This window comes from Malaya genurostris, chromosome 2, assembly GCF_030247185.1.
Source record: "Malaya genurostris strain Urasoe2022 chromosome 2, Malgen_1.1, whole genome shotgun sequence".
In the NCBI taxonomy this organism is placed as follows: domain Eukaryota; kingdom Metazoa; phylum Arthropoda; class Insecta; order Diptera; family Culicidae; genus Malaya; species Malaya genurostris.
Genome location: NC_080571.1, coordinates 200,921,821 through 200,942,362, shown reverse-complemented (window position 1 = coordinate 200,942,362; position 20,542 = coordinate 200,921,821). Strand labels below are relative to the sequence as shown.

The 20,542-nt window shown below is 35.5% G+C and overlaps 1 protein-coding gene across 3 annotated transcripts; it reads left to right on the top strand.

The window, feature by feature from the left end:
* The first annotated feature begins 2,397 nt into the window (after window positions 1–2,397).
* LOC131427039 (titin-like) lies at window positions 2,398–19,698 on the top strand. Of its 3 annotated transcripts, none has more exons than XR_009229232.1 (3): window positions 2,398–2,709; window positions 17,385–19,041; window positions 19,184–19,698. XR_009229232.1 is itself a non-coding variant. In XM_058589920.1 (3 exons), the coding sequence occupies exons 2-3, from the start codon at window positions 17,387–17,389 to the stop codon at window positions 19,234–19,236; spliced, it is 1,611 nt and encodes a 536-aa protein (XP_058445903.1). In that variant the 5' UTR covers window positions 2,398–2,709; window positions 17,385–17,386; the 3' UTR covers window positions 19,237–19,698. The 3 variants fall into 3 exon arrangements, 2 of the variants coding, with proteins under 2 accessions (XP_058445903.1, XP_058445904.1); XM_058589920.1 differs by having other exon boundaries at window positions 17,385–18,944; XM_058589921.1 differs by having other exon boundaries at window positions 17,385–18,969.
* Window positions 19,699–20,542: the final 844 nt, after the last annotated feature.

Here is a 20,542-nt window from a genome sequence, read left to right as displayed (position 1 = left end):
AGTAACTATTTTTTCCATTTTTTTGTGAATATCACTCTGTAATTCCAGAACCGGATCGGGATGAAATTCAATAGCAGCCTATGGGACCCTAAGATCTTTCATTTGAATCTGAGTTCATGAAAATCGGTTCAGCCATCTCTGAGAGAATAACATTATTTGTCACTTACACACGGACATACATACATCGATTGTAGAGTTTTCACAGTGATTGCATAGTCTTTATAAAGAATGAGAAATGTAAAACAAATCTTTTCTACATTTTTCTTGGTTACACTACGTAGTAATTTGTTCGAGTTTTACAATTGTTTTTTCGCTGATTTGAACTACATGAGATTTTTTTTTCAAATAAGTTTCTCAATCTATTCATTATAAGTCATTTATCTATGAGCGTAACTTTGTTTTTGATTATTATTTTAGTGAGTGTCACTGAGTGTCAAGATATTTTGCACAACACAGAAAAATGCGCTTTTTTAATAACACAGCAGTTACCAGCATAGTAACATAAACTAACTTGATAAGTTGCACAATTAGTATGAATATACAGGACAGCCATTTAGCGTGCTCCTTGGGAAGAAACACTACGGCATCCTTACCGCAAGAGATCAGTCCACATATCGAATCACCAGTCGATAACTTAGACTGTATTCTTCCAGAAACTTATTTTGAGATTTGTTTGTTGTTTTTTATGGTTTTTCAGATTTCGCCGGACAGAAGCAGTAACGGGTTTAGGTCTCGTCCCTGCGGTAACTTTTCCGCAAATTTCCATTTCACTGTTTCACATGTCAGTCTTTATACAATTCGTTCACTAGTTAAACAGTAAACCGAACATTTTTGGGACCAATTTCTATCTCAACAACTTTCATTGTGACTGACCCATAAAATATAATCCTTTGAAGCAGATTGAGTTTCCTAAACATAACGTATCTTGATCTTATATGCGAAGTAGAATCTAGTTCGTTTTGGCTCCTTCATCTAGCTGATTATGTTCATTGAGTAATGATTGATCAACCGAGGGTAGATCAATGTGAGGGCAGACTGTTTCAATAAAGCAGTTGTATTGCTACTTGAGGTCGTTAGTTTCATATCATACATCATACTCGTACAAACAATAACGACGAGTTTACACAACTGACTAAATTTGTATGGCATTTTCAAGACGAGAAAAGTATGTGGTAGTAAAATTATAAATGTGGAAAAAGTTTATTAAAGTAGTTTATAATAATCATTTTCTTATTTCTTTCACTGTTGAGTACTATGTATTAATTTCAGAATCAATTTATTGTTTCCTGAAGAGCATAGGAAATCATTTGTAATAATCTCTATGTCTGTCCTATGACAACAAATAGGGTCTTATCTATCATTTACATCAATTAACATCGCAAAATTGTGCTAAACAAGTACCAAACAGAATGATCTGCCAATGGAACAGCGCTTGGGCTCATTTTGAATATTGTTCCCGTAAATTTCGACTGGCGATGGCCTCCTTTCTAATTAAAAATTTTCATTTACAATGACACTGCGTTCCTGCTAGATCGTTGTGTTCTAACACTCTATATTGAATCCAGTTCTGTTTAGGCTATTCGCTAAAATGTTTTCTCCTGGTACATTATTTTTATAACCTATTTATCTGGAATGGAGAGCTCATTAGGTGGAAACAGATGTCACACACGAAATGTGATATTGAGGTTTAGCGTTCATTTCTCATTTAGGACGATGGTGCTAAAATTATGGCTGTGGAACACACCGTTCTTTTAAGTATTGGCTTTCGGTAGTTTAGAGAATCACGTAGAACGACCACAATATAAATACTATGTGATTGTAACGGGACAGTTGCTAAATTTAATGAAATTATTATTGATTGTGACAAGTGATAGCAAAGGAAGCTTCGTACTTTAACCATCTAATAAAATGCAACACAAATATGTTCAGATATCGTTCTAATCTTTTTTAAAACTTCTGCAGTGTTATAAAGGATGGTTTTATTTCTAAAATCAACTTTTATGATCGATTCAACGGAGCAATAACTCATACTGATAACTGTGAGGAAATCACATTGAGGATAGTAACAAACAGTAATCCACTTCATAAGTAGATTACCATATTCCATAAGCTAATTATTGAATCACTAATATTCGGGTTGTTTCTTCTCATTCAATCGAAATGTCAATTTTCGCAGATGAGCCCAAAAATGAACCTTACAGCACATGCAGCATTATCCTGTGAACGTGCCAACAGTCTGTGTTCTCCCGATACTTGGCTCGGCGCTGGTACTGAAGAAACAACCAACAGCAGCAACAGTGCTGTGGTCTCTCGGACAATCGCCAGCAGCCGAGTCTGCTGTCAAGGTGAGTATCTATAAAAGTGAGCTCAAGACAATCTCCAAGTTTAGTCGAACAAAGCTGATCGCTAAGTTAAGAGCTGTCTGGTGCCTTTCCGAACGGTAGGTGCGCGTGAAAATTTCCCGATTTTTTGTTGTTCTAAAGTGATTCACTTGATTGGATTAAGTGATATTTGAGTGATTTAGAAATACGGCGAAGCTGTGAATGAAGGGACAAATAAGACCAATCTTCGGAACTTCGTGAGCGTGACTAGAAAAATTTGATCGAAAAAGAATACGTGAGTCAAAAACAAACGAGACCGGTAGCATCGACAGTATATTGGCAACATAGTATATTAGTTTGCACGCTGAAACGAGGATTCTTCGCTGCGGTAAGGACTGTTTGAATGTTTGACATTTTAAGTTGCTTTTCACGAACAATATTTCTTTGAATTGCACGGATATAACTTATTCATTATTAATTGCTATATATGCCCGAGATAAGATCCTTACAGTAACAGTTGATAACAACTCATAATTAAATATATAAATAAATCGGATTGTCAAAGTTTTTTTTATTGCATAAGGTACTTTCTTAGTCGAGGTGAAAAGCATCAGGTTCCATCAAAGCCAAGCATTGAAATTACTTTAGTTACATGCGCTATTGCCCATATCTTCTCAATATTAATCTAAAGATCATCTTTCCGGGGGTCTAATTTTTTTAGTGTATTGATTATTGCAATATGATTTAAATTTAAATTGTTAATATTTAATTTGAGTGTTATGTCACAAGTGGTGACTTTCACGGCTCGATTATATACATGATTTGATTTTGTACCATTAAGACATCTTTTGCTTCTGCAATTCTGCGATTTCTTGTAGGGAACGTTATAAACCTACTTGTAATATGTGATGGAAGAAAGGATCTTACATACTAACTTACTAACGGATACGAAGTGCGAATCGATACCTGAACCTTGAATCGCTCTAGTCAAATTATTTTGTTACAATCAAGCTAGGCTTGTGTTTTTAACGAGTTCTTTCAAGAAAAAGTCTCTAAACTACGTATAGGTCCTGGTCTTGATGGATTCTTAAAATTCTTAAATTCTGGATGTTTAGGTACATGCTGCTATTCATTACGGTGAACGAAATAGATAAGTTGTTTTCTTCGCCTGGTGTAAAAATTAAAATTCGATTGGACATCGTTGACTTGCAATTACTCTTTAAAACTGATATGGATAGATGATTTATTGGCTATTATCAAAGAAAACACGGTAAGTGTTCCTTGGATAAGTTGACGAAACCTTCATGGAATCACTGAGAAATTACCGAAGACAATGTTTCTTCTTTCGAAGCTATACTTAAAATCCAATGAAACCCTGGAAAAAGTATACAAGGCATATTCGAAAAATAAGGACCAGAAAAAACTTGTACCATCTACGTAACTTTTCTGCATAATTTCCGATTAATTTCGAGCATTTCTCGTTCCGCAACACAGAACCACACCGCCTGCAAAATCCTAGTCTATAGACTACACAGATAAAAATATTTACATCTATTTTCATGCACATATTTGGAACAGGAAATTTTATATTAAGTTACTCCTCAGATCTTCACTTTAAAAGCAAAACTAAGCGTAAATTAAAATATGTTGTATAATTCATTGGAAAACCATGGCATTCTAATTTACTTTTACATCAATGATGGTTTTTTAACCAAATTTTTTATTCAATTGATGTCAAATTTCAAATTAGGGAAAGATGTTCGGTTGCCGGCACCCCACCGTAACTTTTGACGGAAAGCTGATAGCGTCATTCCGACAAATGTCATGTGTGTGTAATAGCAGCACGTTCTTTTTGTGCCGAATACCAAAGCAAACAAACGCTTGTACTTTTAGCTGCGCTTAAAACAAATTTTAATTGCGTGAAAATCAACACAAAAATTTTTTATGACTTTTTTACAGTATCAAGAATTGAAAAGCATCAATCGAAAAGGGATTGAATATTTATGAGGTGAAATCGATCTGTGAATTATCATATATCCTGGTTAAACCTTTTTTCGCCTAAAGACTTTTTACAGATTTTTGAAACTTCGATCGTTTGCAGACATTCGTTAGAAATTACAGACTTTTGAAAATTGGCGCGATCTTTTCATTTTTGCTAGCTAAACTTATTGTATTACCTGGTATCTGCAATACGTGGACTACTTGACGGCTTCAATACATCCGTCATATAAGTAAAAACTTTGATTCTCTGGTTCTGTTAGCCATGGCGACTTCAAACAAATCGTTAAAGTCAAGGAAAATAAACTTTAATGCACTGATTAATGCCATTGAACGTTGCTTAGTGGATAAGAAGCCAATAAATTCGACGTATTCAATTCCGCGAAGCCGATGGAAGACCGGCCTAATCAACACCAAAGTCGAAACCATCCAAATTATTGGCCAAGAGAGCCAAGGCGAAGTCACCATCAGACAATGAAGACTTTTGTCAAAAACTCTTCCAAAAAGAATAAATTGTGTTTTTTTTTAATAACTGCAGTCTTTACTTATATATTTCCATTTTTAATGAAATTTCTCGGGGTGCCGGTAACCGAACACCTTTTTTAAAAATATCTAAAATTTATCGCTTTACTGAATTGATAACAATTTTTTTTCAATCAAATGAATCAAATTAGTTTATTATTCAGTTGTTAGCTAGGGAATTTAGCCTTCCATTGATATACATATGTCCGCATAATGTGCACTTAGTCAGAAGTTATAAGCTTAAAAAAAGGGTGCCGGTAACCGAACACTCTCCCCTATCATTAAATTACATGTGTAAATATCATTTTTTTTGCGTAGGCATAGCTCAATGAATAATGGATGAATTTTAATATCACTTGCACACAAAAAATCCTACTACAGCGTGGGCTCCACAGGTGGCGGAAAAAACGATTATCGTGGACATTTTTTGCTATACACACAAATAGGCAAATGATCGCTGCATCCATAAAACATCTGAAATAGCTGTGTAAAGAGTGCCAGCACAACTTTGAGTGCTAAAACATTTTGATTTCAAAATACTAACGAACGACTCTTATTGTTCGAATGTTGCTTTCGATTTGATTATGTTTTTTTTCCAAGATAACACTGAAACGGAGCATCTTGACAATGTCTTTAAAAAAAAGCTTTGCTCCTACAAACAATATGTTAACAGTTCGGCTGAAAAGTTCGTATCGTTTAATAGAAACACACATTTTTTTGCCAAAATTCGTTTTTATTATTCAACATAATTGCCATCAGAGGCGATACAGCGATCTTCCAACTTTTCGATACCATTTTTGTAGTACGATTTGTCCTTTGCCTCAAAATAGGCCTCAGTTTCAGCGATTACCTCTTCATTGCTTCTAAATTTTTTATCAGCGAGCATTCTCTTGAGGTCTGAGAACAGGAAAAAGTCTTTGGGGCCAAATCTGGAGAATACGGTGGATGAGGGAGCAATTCGAAGCCCAATTCGTTCAATTTCAGCATGGTTTTCCGTTGTTGTTTTTGACCGATTGTGAGCTCACGCGGCACCCATTTTGCACAAGGCTTTCTCATATCCAAATATTCTTGAATAATATGTCCAACACGTTCCTTTGATATCTTTAGGGTGTCAGCTATCTCGATCAACTTCACTTTACGGTCATTGAAAATCATTTTGTGGATTTTTTTCACGTTTTCATCGGTAACAGCCTCTTTTGGACGTCCACTGCGTTCATCGTCTTCGGTGCTCATATGACCAGTACGAAATTTTGCAAACCACTTACGAATTGTTGCTTCGCCCGGTGCAGAGTCTGGATAACACTCATCAAGCCATTTTTTGGTATCGGCGGCACTTTTTTTCATCATAACGTAGTGTTTCATCAACACATGTAAGAGAGTAAGATTCTACTAATAAAATAAAGCATAAAAATCAAATATTTCTTTGGAAGAAAAAATTCCAGAAATCAACGATTTGTTTTAGTCTTTGTTAAGACGTAGAGCCGTCTTGAGCTAGTTTTAATATGATCAGTATTTAATGGGGAAACATATGGAAAACTGACATATGAACACAATGATGTAATGAAAACCGCGAAAATTTTACCGCAGATATGGAACTCGAACCCGTAGCTAATTCCTAACCGGGGAAATGATTTTACCAATTACACTACCAATTACGCTCGATTTAAACTAAAGGCCTTGTAGTCCCATAGGTTGCTATTGAATTTCATCTGGATCCAATTTCCGGTTTCAGAATTATAGGGTAATAATTACTTAAATGGGCGAAACAAGCACTTGAAAAATTTTCTTAGGTGGTCTCAAAACTTCTCCATTCGATAGTCATTATCAGTAGACGGCCAAAAAACTGATTCCGGCTATCATGGTGACGGGAGCTGGAAATAGTGGTCATATTTTCCCAAATGGATCTCACTCGCTTTTCTCAGTCATGACTTGACTTTTCACAAACCTAGATTCAAATGAAAGGTCCTGTGGTCCAATACGGAATTCTTTCCTGTTCCGGAATTATAGGGTGAAGTGTGTTTAAAATTTTATACCATCACTTAAAGAGGCGAAACAAACAACGTAAAAAATTCTAAATCAACACCAAAACTGCTCCAATCTGTAATCTTTATCAGTAGATTCCGGTTATTCCTTCAAGAATCGAACAAAATTATTTTCAAAAATACCACAGTATTACATATGATAGTATGATTGATGTGAGAAAGGCATCATTACACAACTAGGTGGATTAAAACAGGGTTTTCCCACCCATATGAAATTGTAAATATCTACCGTAACTGTCTAAATTCAAGTCTTACAGCTAAAAATTACACATCCAACTTCTTTTTAAAAAAATAAAAATTACACATCCAACTTCTTTTTGACTCAAAACATTTGCCATTTTTAACATTTCGTATTACACATATTACAAATAGTTCTTTATTCGGCTCAAATTGAAGAACAACTGCGATATAACTGAAAAACCGCGTTGTTACAATATCAATCACATGATCTCATCCATTCCGGAAAATTCAATCTGTACATATTAATCATGGCTTTAACTAAACTTCTTCTAGTATAAGCACAGATAACAAATATACAGGCTCAAACAAAATATTTCAAAATCTTCGTGCAATTTTCAGAATTCTTATACGTTGGAAATAAGGAGCTCACTACCCCCATCTGCTCCACTATTTGTTGCGATCTTTCAAAATCCATAACGTTCTGGAACGATAACAAAGCTCTCCTGTCTGTTATAGAAATATTCCAACTATAACAATTTTAACACTTCCCACACGATTTCCTTAAGTGTAAATGATAACTTTATTGTCTTGGCGTTTGAATTACACTAGAATTCCATCGGCATAAAACAAAAACAAACTTGTCATTTTCACATACAACGAAACAGAAACTTTGCGTGTTGCACCCAAAATTGTGTTGTGATGACTACTCTGACATACAAATCATTTCGCACCCTCTCATTCTGTTACTAACGTAGAAGGCGGCAGCAACCGAAATTTATTTTTACGTTCATTAACGATTTATTAACGAAGAAATCGTTTACTACGTTGTATTAATCGCGATGTTTTTGTGCATTTTGAAAGAATCTTCCATAGAAATACATATCCTTAAATATCACTAATACCTAAAATAGCGACAACTTTTTCACTGTTATGGACCAACGGAATAAAAATCTTCATCTACATTTTTTTGAAAACGTATTTGTAAATTTCTTCTCTACTCAAGAATATTTCGATTTTCTAAAAATTGTAACCAGAAAAGATGGCTTTCGAATTGATAACATGAAAAATGTATGTCTATATACGAATTTCTCAACGCACGCGATTTTGTGTTTTTGATAAATTGCGGCAAAAATATGCATTTTTCTGAAACGGTTCTGTTTTGATAGTTTCATTTTGACAACGTAAAGTTTCGAAGCGCGAAGAAAACGTTTATTAAATTCGCCAAGAAAATCCTATGAATTTAATGAAAAGGTTACACATCATTTTTAAACACTATTTCTATGCTGTAGCTTCCGCAAAATGTCATTCAAATGCTAATCGAAACATTTCTTAATCTCGTTTCATTTCGTGAAAACCGCCACGCTTGAAATTCTATTAGTATTTGGGATATTGGCACTTCTTGAAATCATAAGCCAATCTTCGATTGTGGTTTGACTAGTCCAAGTCAAGTAAAGTGATTTACACAGAACAATTATTTTCTTCATCTATCGCATCAAACTGCCAGGATCAAATGACTGTAATCATTGGTCAATGTATCACTCAATATTGTTTGTAATAGCAGTAGTTAGTTGATGCTAACATTGACCATTGCCAAGTTGACTGTAGACATTTCTGTTCAGTCTCTGATGATGCTCCTCCTTGAATCGAGCCGCACGTATATGTGACTGTTTTCTGCGGAGAATTTTTTTGTTGTATCGATAAAGAAACACGTTTCTTGTCAAAAAACGTGAATTCAACGTTGTAGAGTTGAGACTGGTCCAACAAGTTTCTGATATCCGACATATTCTGAGCCGAAAACATTAACTTTTTGTCACAAAGTTTTTGCTCAGACTGATACAACAAAAGGAACAACTTCAACTGAATTGCTAATCAAAATACTACTTAGAAAACTCGTAACATACATTTTAGCTCAAGTTGTTGTCTGTTTCCAAATTCAATCACTTATTCATCCATAGACCTGAAAACCGACGTCAATCAAAATCTGAACCTTCATTCACCCAACAACCACCTGAACGTCGCATACGAAAACATTGAATTTTCGGTCAACATCAGCTTTGAATGCAGTTTGCACTTTATTGATGTTGTAGCACATGTATTACTAAAAGTCGGGCACGGGAGATTTCTCATGGAGAACAAGAGACGGTGAATGAGCCCCATAGTACTTTGTACCTAACTGTTTGGACCCTCGATTGCCGGTCTCTCTGTCCGTATCTCTTGTATTCATTCACTAGTTTTCATTTCAGACTTCAGACTTCGCTCTGATTAGTGTTTAGTAAACGGGTTATTATTATTGTGTTTTTGTATACAAACGATTGTATAGATCAATGCTGTTCTCTACTAAACCAGTTTGACTACCATATGCTAATTAAAGCTACTAAGAATGCTCGCCACTGACTAAAGCTTTAGGAAAAAATGCTGAGAATTTTTCATGATTCAGTTGGTTAGTGAGCTGGCATAATAGAGTATTTTTTTACTTTAGATGTATGCATGAACCAATCATTCGTATTTTCGAAGTTCAGGTTTGAGTGTGACGCTCATTTTACGGCTAACGTCAGGCGCTTTTAGTGGATCAATTTTTTACACTCGATTCAGTATTTCTTCTATCAATATGTAACCATGTATGTTTCGCGATCATCTTTTGAGAATAAATCAAATATTTAAATAAGCTTCAAATTTGATTATCTGTTCCTAGATTTATGAGCGGATTCAAAGCTTACCGACGTGTTGTTCCCGATAAAGTTCTGGCTTCAATGACCTGCTTTTCATGTGGAGTCGGCGATTTAAGAGCAATATGATATATCAATTAGCAGCACGATTTCATTGTTTATCTCGCTTTTATCGTTGCCACGCGGTATGCTAAGGCTGCGTAGCTGATGCCAAAAATAGTTTAAAAACTGGTAAAATGCAAAAACCGCACATAAGAACTTAATTTAGATCACTGTCTGCTATGGAATTTACTTTCTCGGAGTACAATTATGTCCATAGGAGATCAGAACAGTCGATACGCATATCAGAACCGCGATGAAAACAACCTTGTGACATTCTTTCGAACAGAAAGCAATTCCAAAACAATTATCCGGCAGCGATCCTCATAACTCTGAAGCTTGAATGGATCTCTCCATGGTAGATTGGGGAGTGTGAATCTGTTAAATTTACGTTCAATGGCTTCGACAAGATCGATGTCAATTTGATGTCAAGAGTTGATCGTACTAGTTGCACAATAAAGAGCTTTCAAGCAATGTATGTCAACAAAATCACAATTACGTAATCGACGTGATTTTGGAAATCAAGTGTGTGGTCAAGAATAGCTCCTGCTTTCTTTACAAAGGATTCACGTTTTGCGAGAGATTGTAGTCATCAGAGTTTTCTCAATGAAAGTATCCAATACAGCCTCATATTCGTTGTTTTACCGTCGTATTTGTGAATGATCGCTTCCAACACAAACGAAGAGAGACGAAGTATTTTCGTCTTTCATTGTAAAAAAAAGATAATATAAGTCTTGACGTCACTCGTTTCCTTACGATAAGACGAAACCAAAATAACGTCTGCAGGGAGTATCAGTCAAATTTCAATTCTTATTTTTTCATCTATATAATGAAAATTCGTGACATTTGGCTATAAAAAGTGTCTAAAATATGACAAATCTAAGTAATTACACCCCAGAACCAATTTGGAAACCAAAACTACTACAGAAGCTTCGGATGAATATCAACACTACACAGTATACCGTTTGCACTGGAAATCGGAAATGTCTGAAAGGGTAAATAAGAACACAATTTTGAAACTACTGTTCCGCTTATGTCGTTGACTGGACATGAATCTGGTTCTCATATTTTCCAAGCGAAGCTAAGAGTGACATTTTTTATCGTCATTTTGAATCATTGAAAATTACTTCTTCTAGCTCTGGTAGTCATGTATAATTGTTGAGCGCTTTCAGGAGAAGCTCATAACGAAGCACTCAGTATCATTTTGAGTATATAACACCATTTCGCAAAAGCATCCAATTGAGCTTACCAAAATCACATATCTTCACATTATCTTTTATCAGATGATATAGCTTGAAGTCATTAGCGAATGCTCGATAAAACCATATCATAGTGAAGTTGAGGTCTATGAGACAGAGTTAGAATATAAACGGTCCTAAATGACTTCCTTGACTCCAGAGCTTACAGCAAATGAATAATGAATGAATAGTATGCCAGCTCGAACACAAGAGCCCTTAAACGATCTCTAGGCTGCACGAAGCGCTTCTGTGGGTTATTTGCTAATTTGTGATCACTTTGCCAAACAACCGTTACATTTCTTACACACCTTGAAATCATCTCTGTGGTAATATTAAGACTTTGGTTTGCTAGAGTCTAAATAAATCTGTCCCAGACTACACAGCAAAAAAATATGAAATTTATAGGTGACGCAAATCCACATATAACATAACTCATAAGAACGTAATGCTTAAAATGACTGAATTTTACGTGAATGATTTCAAACAGGCGTGTAAGCGCACATGCTTCAGCACTTAAAAATATGTCCGAATGACATAAATATGAGTTAAATCAGCTATAAAAATGAGACATATTTGACGATCGAATATGTCGTTCTCAAAAAGCGAAAATGTACACGAGTTTTTCTAGCTGTGTACATTACAAGGGATTTTCGGAAGAACAAAGTAAAATGTTCTGCCAAATTTCTACTGCATATAATATATCATTCGATTCTTGAAATGCATTTGGTTTCAGAGATTTTGAAGAGTGTATCGGTTGAATGGCACTGATTTTTGAAAAATTCTAATCTAAGTGTAACTAACCTACTAAGTTTGGCCGTTTTCAGAAGTTTAGGTTAAACAGAAAGAGTAAAGGATTCTTTTTGAATTTATTTTTTTATTTATGTTTTCAAATATAAGAACAAGATTTGTTTATATTTTTTCAAATTCAAAATTAACATTGAGCCCTAAGACCTTCGTGATCTCGCGAAAACCATCAACTGGTGGAAATTTTAGCTTCCGACTAAAGAAAATTTGAAATGAAAATTTTTAGTTTTCGCGTATTCATAAAACATTTGTCTTCTAGTTGAACCGAACCGGATAAAATCATTTGCTTATGAAGATTCGGTTAAGTTTGTGTGCCGTTTTTTGCATTCAAAAATATTTGTCAGTTTCCTGCAAAAAAAGAATGTTTTTAAACGATTTTTGCATCTCGAAATCTGTGTCCGGCTTTTACACTCAATGTTTTCATCCGGTTTTTACATTCCAATACACTTGAACGGATTTTCTGAACTAAGTTGCACATATCTGACATTTTCTCCATTGAGTTTATGATTGTTTATTGTTCAGCCATATCCAACGAAATGGAGCGTATAGAAAAAGTGTGTTAAGCCGGTTCCATCACTTATACTATTATTCTGATATCTGCGGAAGAGGAAGTGTCAGTTATTTGATCTTAGATCTTCATCTTTATCGAACTCAATAGTTGCTTTCAAACGAGCTCAAGATTGTTGAATTGGTTTTACCATCAATTGAATTGCATATATGTGTAGTTTACCGGTTACGTTTTTTTTCTCTGGTAAAGACCGCGTTAGCCATTTGATTTTCAAACTTGATGAATGAATACAAACTTCCAAACGAGTTTAAGGTTGTTATAATCGTTTAATTCATCTTTGAGAAAATTGAGAGCATAGAAAAAGTGTGATACAAAGCAGCTTACTCCATTTATATCGCTATATATCCGGAACCGAAATCGATAGAGTAAGTCGTGATATATCGATTTTCGGAATTTTTAAATATGTCTAAAATTTTCAAGTAATCACTAATAGCTTTTAATGCAGCAATATACCTTATGATCAAAAAAAGAACCGGAATTTTCATTTCAAAATTCCCGCGCTTGTCCAATCGGTAAACTTTCATTCTCTCAACGTTGGCAACACTTTTATACACATTCAGTCAAATTTTGACGCATATTACGATTAGTTTTTGTTTGGCGTCTATACAAAGAAGTTGAAAAATTTTCGTGTGGCGATTTTTATAATGGATGAAAATTTAAAACAACGTGCGTGCATCAAATTTTGTGTTGCAAACGAATTTAAGTGTTCCGAAACGTTGAAAATGTTAGTAAAGGCCTTTGGTGAATCGTGTCTAGGAAAAACACAGGCATACGAGTGGTATAAACGCTTCAAAGGTGGTCGTACAAGCTTGGATCATGATGAGATCCCTGGCCGCCCAACAACATCTGTTACTGAAGAAAACATTGAATCGGCGAAGCAAATCGTATTGCAAAATCGTTCTGTACCGATTAGAGAGATTGCTGTATTGTTGGGCATCTCTTATGGATCAGCCGAACACATTTTAACTGATGTTTTGGGTTTGAAACGCGTCGCTTCTAGGCTGGTGCCAAAAAAGCTGAATTTCATTCAAAAACAGCGTCGTGTTGATGTGGCCAAAGAGATGATTTCCAACGCAGATAATGAACCCACATTCATCGAATGCATCATAACTGGTGATGATGTGTGGATCTATGAATATGACGTCGGAACCGCACAACAATCGACCGAATGGCGCTTCGAAGGCGAGCCGAAACCATCCATTATAAAAATCGCCACACGAAAATTTTTCAACTTCTTTGTACAGACGCCAAACAAAAACTAATCGTACGATATGCGTCAAAATTTGACAGAATGTGTATAAAAGTGTTGCCAACGTTGAGAGAATAAAAGTTCACCGATTGGACAAGCGCGGGAATTTTAAAATGAAAATTTCGGTTCTTTTTTTATCATAAAGTAAAAAAATTATAGTAAAAGAAATTTACAGAAAAATACGTTTATTTATAAAATTCAGTATTCAACGCTACAATAACTTTAGAAAGGCGAGGCTCCACTTCAAATGTTTAAACTTCAATTGTTTATTTATAACAAACTAATTAAGTTACAGTATTCCTGATATTATTTTCTTTTATTTTTTCAAAAATGACGATGCAACAGTATCTTTGCTGAGTTGAAATAATTTGAAATCGTCGGCGAGTGATAATTTTAGGCTGCTTCGAGGCACACCCGAGGTAACTGAGATTTTTTTTTGTTCGAATGTTTCCTATGGTAACTGAAATTTTTGATTTATTGGTCTAAAACTCAGCATCAAAATCAAAATACAACAATAAGATCGAGGATAACAGAGGTTTATTGAATATGGATTTGCGGTACCTGATCTATTGAGTTTTTTTTTCAAAAGAACCTTGCTGTGCATATATTTACAGACTAGATAACTGAGCATCAGGGCACGCTAATGATTATATGATTGCTGTATGCCGTGAACGTCTCATGTTTTCATTAATATTACTGAGGGATTCTTCAAAAGACTTTTCTTTGTATATTGAATAAGAACTAAAAAGTTTTTAACCGATTTGACCCAAGTTAAAAGGAATTCGTCGTTTTTTGCATTTCCGCTCTGAATGACGATTTAAAATTTTTAACACATCTCAACCTGTTGTTCCGGAACCACTAAGTACTTCATTTTGCACTACAGAACTCCGAAACCGGAAGTCCGATCTAAACGGAATTTAATAGTAACCTATGGGACTACATGGCCTTTTATTTGAATCTAAGTTGAAGAATATCGGTTAAGCGGTCTCTGAGAAAACTGAATTCACTTTTTCTTCTTTTTTTCATGTTTTATCCCGTTACTCTCGAACCGGGTAAAATTAAATAGCAACCTATGGGACCAAGAGACCTTTCATTGGAATCTAAGTTTGTGAAAATCAGTCCAGCCATCTCCGAGAAAATCAAGAACACATTTTTTTTACATACACACATACACACACACACACACACACACACACACACACACACACACACACACACACACACACAAAGATTTTGCGTACTCGATGAATTAAGTCAAATGGTATATGAAAATCAAAATTCGATTCAAAAGTCGGGTTTCACAGTGATTATTGAGAAAGGCAAAAACAGTAGTGAGTGAGTTCATGATACCATTAATTTATTATTATACTAGTGAATTGAAAAAAATAATTTTAAGCTTCCTGTAAGGAGTAATTGTTTTGTTCGAAAACACTGATAAAATAAGAGAATTATCTTCTACTACATGTCTGTCTATATGTAATGTATAAGGTTCTGTTATAAAATCGATTTGTTTTCAGAAAATAAATATCACGAACAATTTTCCGAAATCTAACAATTACCATCTTCTTGTCGCCGCACGTTTCTTGAATTAATTCAATAACCGAAAATTATCCGAATCTAAGACAGTTCCTCGTCGAAAGCGGTCGCCCCTGATTTGGGCTATCAATCTCATCACGCCAACATATTGTCCGTGATGTGATGAGCCGGCATGATATAACATAGATGATAATGCTTATGCATCGCGAATTCGGCTCTCGCTTGCTTCTCCCAGTGTCGAGTCGGTATGCAACAACAAAAAAGGCAAATGTAAGAAAAAGTTAACAACTTGGTTGCTTACCATTTAAAGAAGCATACAGCTGCTGCAGTCGAAATGATAAACAAAGGTATTATTAGGCCGAATGTCGAGTCGCAGTAAAACGTCATCAACAGAGGCGTCCTTCAAGGCCGTTTGGAATCGCGGGTCAGTGGTTCATGAATTAAGATGTTTTATCCATTAACTGTGAGATTCTCGATTTGGACACGCCTCTAAAAATACACAAAAGATCTTGCAATCGTCCATTTTCAATCGCTGGGTTGCTTTGACCATCAGAAAGACTTTGAACTTCAGTAATAACCCGGCAACACATCTTATTCGTAAAATGAGGGTCGCTATTGAATAGTTTTAATGTCTCGCTTGACGCACCAGAATGTCGTTAGTAGACCATTTTGTGGGCATAAGCAGGCAGATTTAAAATTAAAAAAAAAACAGAACGTGGTCAAAATAAAATAAATGACATCCGGGCGCTCAACGTAGCCCTGTTTTTTTGGTATCATTTTAAATGGGAACAGCTAATCAGAATTTGAATTTGGTTCTTTCCGTAGCAGATTTAGATTATGTTTAACGACTATCTGACAACCTGGTGCCCTTGAACTGATTCCTCATGGAGTCCGGTATTTCCAGTTACAAGTGTTGATGGTAGTTCATAACCGATCTTAAATTGTACTTGGGATAATTAATCAGATTTTGTCTCAATTTTGTTGACAGTTCTCGAGCACGTCATTGAGTAAACTTTTCCATGATAGAAATATTAGTATGTAAAAAAGCAGAAGAAAAACTACAGTAGGCCTATAATGAATTCATTCTGTCATAATTTTAAGTGCTGAAACAATGTAATGTAAAGGCGCAATATGTTTGACATCGATATAGGTCATTCTTGTAAAATTTACTGATTTTACCAATTGGGTTCTTATGGATTGTGGTTCCATGTAATCTGCAAATTTCATAATATTTTGCCATGTGACTTTATTGAAAACCATGTTTACTCATTGTCAAAGCAATATTTCACTATTTCATAATTTTGACCGCAGCCGATTCGCTTCCTAGAGGTTCTTTCCCTGGTGTATTTTGTTTTCGACGCATTTATAGCCACCTCGATTCTAGCTTTGGTTTTCTTTCTGTCTGATGTATTTTTTCATTGTCATCTCAAAGCTATGTGTCGCAAAATCAAAATCAAGTACCGTCCGAGATACTTGAACGTAACACATTAACACTTCGTTGCTTCGACCAATCCCGTCAGTTTATCCGGAAAAGCATATTCGTGCATAATCTGCCATAGCGTCGTAACGTTAATCGATTTCGTGAAACTTTATTCATTTATTTATTGTGCATCAAAGTTTCAAATACATCTTATAAGATGCACATAAATGAAGAGTCGCAGTTCATGCAAATTCACGTACATAATATTATGTAATTGTAATATTATGTAATTGTGAAACTCCATGACGTGAAATTCATTGAAATAAAAAAAAATACTGAAAGTGGCTGCCGCGATTTGAACCGTGAATCATTGAATCACAAAGTACGTCCGTTAATCAACCAAACCATAGAAAAACAGATTTGCTTCGCTGGTAAATTGATTTATTTGTTTTTAGTCGATACATAAACATTTTTGTTTTAACCCTGAGTAGCACGATTATTGTGTAATCGTCGAGAATTATATGAACGCATGCGTAGTATTTATTATCCAAATTCTATTGCAATTAAAAATTCAAGTTAATGGGCTTAATGTAAAAGCTAAGCGGAGTACTGGTATGGTTCTTCTTTTTTGGTTTTTAAATTATATTCAATACAAATTACATTTGATAACAATTGCACATATACATTGAAAAAAAAGCAATAATCTTTTCGCAATTGATGAACTATATCTTTTCATTTCAGCTATGCAACTTCTCCGAATTGCGGTGCTAGCGACGGTGATCGCTGTCTCGCTGGCTTTTCCGATGCCGCAAGACTCAGTGAAGGCCGAAATCGCACCAGTAGTGGAACAGAACCCGGTCCCCGTTGTGGCTGCAGGGCCCACAAAGAAGGTGACCGAACAGAAAGACGAAGAAGTTTTGGAGACTGAGAAGATCGTAATCAATGTTGAAGTTAAAGCTGTACCGACAACTTCCAAGATACCGGCCACTCTAGAGATTACAGAAATTCATGAACAAAAGGAAAAACCAATAGAAACTGTCAAAGTTGCAGACATCAAAGCAGAGCCGGTGATAGCAGCTGTTGTCCCAAAAACAGCTGTCTATGTAGTAAAGAAAGCAGAAAGTGATCCCGAAGTTGAAAAATCTACTCCAGTAATTGTTGATCAAACTGTTGATGCATCCTCGGTTATTGACGCGTCAGTTCCCAAGAAAGTAGCAATTGTTTCACAACCGGTGGAAACTAAACCGGAAGAAAAGCAGGAGGAGAAAGTTGTTCCGGTTGTGACCGATACTGCAGGAGACGATAGTAAAATATCGGATGAATCTACTTCACGCCAAGAAGATAGTGCTATTCCCGAAAAACCAATTGAATCAGTTCCTGTTCTTACCTTTGCTAAAGCAGTCGAAGAATCGTTGAAGAGCGATCAAGTGATCAATCAGGATACGGAGGTCAAGGAGGAATTGAGAAGTGCTACTGACGAGAAAATTGTTCCAATTGTTGAAGAATTACCCAAGGAATATACGAAAGTTGAAGCAGAGCCTGCTTATAAGACAATTCCAGTTGCAGTGGTTGAGGATGAACCAAAGATTGAAGAAGCCATAATTAAAACTGTAGAGCAGCCCGAGCCAGCTAAAACAATTGTTGAGGAACCAAAAGTTATCGAAGAAAATAAAGAAACGAAATCAGTTGTAAAAGCGAATGAGCCCGAACCAGTAGAACTAAAAGACATTGATTCCGTAAAACAGACACCCGTTGTCAAATCTACAGAACAACAAACAGAAAAGTTGGCTGACAATCCGGCCAAATTGGATATAGTTCTTTCAGAATCGGCCGTTGATAAGCGTGACAGCGTCAAATCAGACAAAGAGGAACCCAAAGTGTTCATTGTTGAAGCAAAGCCAGAGGTAAAAGTTGAGGATGTTTCAAAAGTTGAACAAAACGTAGCTCCAGTGGTTGTGGTAAAAGCAGCTCCGATTGCAGCCGTGGCTACCGTTGAAAAAATTCCAGATACTCAAAAATTATCGGAACCCATTGTGGAAAATCCTGTAACGGAAACTAAAGTTAAAGCTGAACCTGCTGAACAGGTCGATGGGAGTTCAATCAAAGCTAGCACCAAAAGTGAAGTCCCAACGAAACAAGTTGAAGATAAGAGTGACGGTGACAGTTCTGCCGCTAAATCATCCGAAGAAGTTAAGAAGTTGACAGTCGAACAAGAAAAAATAATCGAAACGCCTACTGCTGAAACTACCCCAGTCCCAGTCAAACCCGAAAGCAAAAGCAAGGGAAAAAAGAAGTTGCCAGGTTCGAACAAAAAACAAAATACAATGTAAATGAGAAGAATTGATTCGATTGTGGTATCCTTGCTGTTTATTTTCTTGCTAACAAGTAATCCTAAGAGGTGAACATTGTTTATTGATAGTGTAACATTAGAATACTTTGATTGTTTGCTAATTTCGTGGGACTTGACTAGTCTGCTAACCCGCATTTTGCAAGCAAAAATGCCTTAAACAGAGTACTCTAACGCCTTATCTTCTTTACAGCTAACATTCGAGGGTATCGGAAGCGTCTACAACAAGAACAGCATAAAGCGTAACCATCAAGGAGCATTTGGGAACTCTTGGCAAAATTATTAACCTATTGCTGAATGTAATTCTAATAAGTTTGCCAATAGACACGTTGTTGATCCTGTAGACGGGATTGATCTTCGTTTTAAGGCTTACCTTTTAGGCTCTTAGGTTAAGTTGATCCTACGTAATAAGCTAAGTGCATTTGAGTTTTTGATGTCATGAATGGCCCGATCAAAACAAAGTAGTAACACTACAACATAATACCTTTTTTGAAACAAAGTGTATCATAAAAAGCACATTTATTGGATGAAATAAGGCCAATTTAGATCTTGAAAACTGTAAGTTGTTACTATATTATGTTGATTGGGTCTTACTGGCGGATTAAATGCATTCGTACTATCAATCTATACGGCCAATACGAATTATCATGTAACATTCTGTTTAGGCTAATTTAAGTGAAACGAAATACAGCTCGATAATGAATAAGATGTTCAGTATTTTGCTTTTATTATAAGTTTTGACACTGAAAACCACACAACGTGTCCTCAACGGTCCTTCTTTGAAGATTATTTTGATAGATGACTTTTAATCAAAATTATAAATTCAACGACACAAGCATCTGAAGTTATTAAACTTTGATGACAGTAACTTATATGTAACAAATTTGTCGAACAAATTCAAGCTATAGCAATGTGCATAATAAATAATATGTAGCTAAAACGTAGAAGGCGGAACTTGGGCGACTTATCGAGAGTTACAAAACAAGTTTTGTAAATAGCAAATATTTAATTTTATTTAGTGCACACGACTTTTATTAATTTATTTATTCGTCGAACAAATGTAGACTACAGATAATTGTTTGACAATATTTTACGATGATGAAGATGCCGTGGTATTACATTCTTTTTGTAGAATTTGACCTTCTGAATCAAAATACTTCGTAGCCGATTCATATTGTACAGGACCATTACATGGCTGGTGCTACAATCCTAATGACACTAAGAATTCTTCCAGGTCAAGACTCAAAAATACGACAACTGGCTTGTATGTAAGACCATGGCCCTATGCATTCAACCACAAACCATGGGACGATGTTACTTATGTACTATTCATTATTTCCATGGTTTGGTTTGAGTCTTGGTTTCAATTGGTTTCTGAACATAGTTAAATCGATCAATTGACAATTCTCGTTAGTGCATCATTTGATTGACAGGATTTCTTTTGACGTTATTGTCTTGTAGTTTTTTTTTTTCGATAATAATGCGACGTTCTTCGCAGTATTCTAAAATCAGGCTAACATATATTGTTTATAATATTTACCATATGTAAAAA

Bases quoted from the DNA above. Each gene is read 5' to 3' on its own strand.
- LOC131427039 (XM_058589920.1), top strand. From the start codon at position 17,387: ATGCAACTTCTCCGAATTGCGGTGCTAGCGACGGTGATCGCTGTCTCG. The intron at 18,945-19,183 runs GTTCGAACAAAA...TCTTCTTTACAG, and splicing joins GGGAAAAAAGAAGTTGCCAG to CTAACATTCGAGGGTATCGG.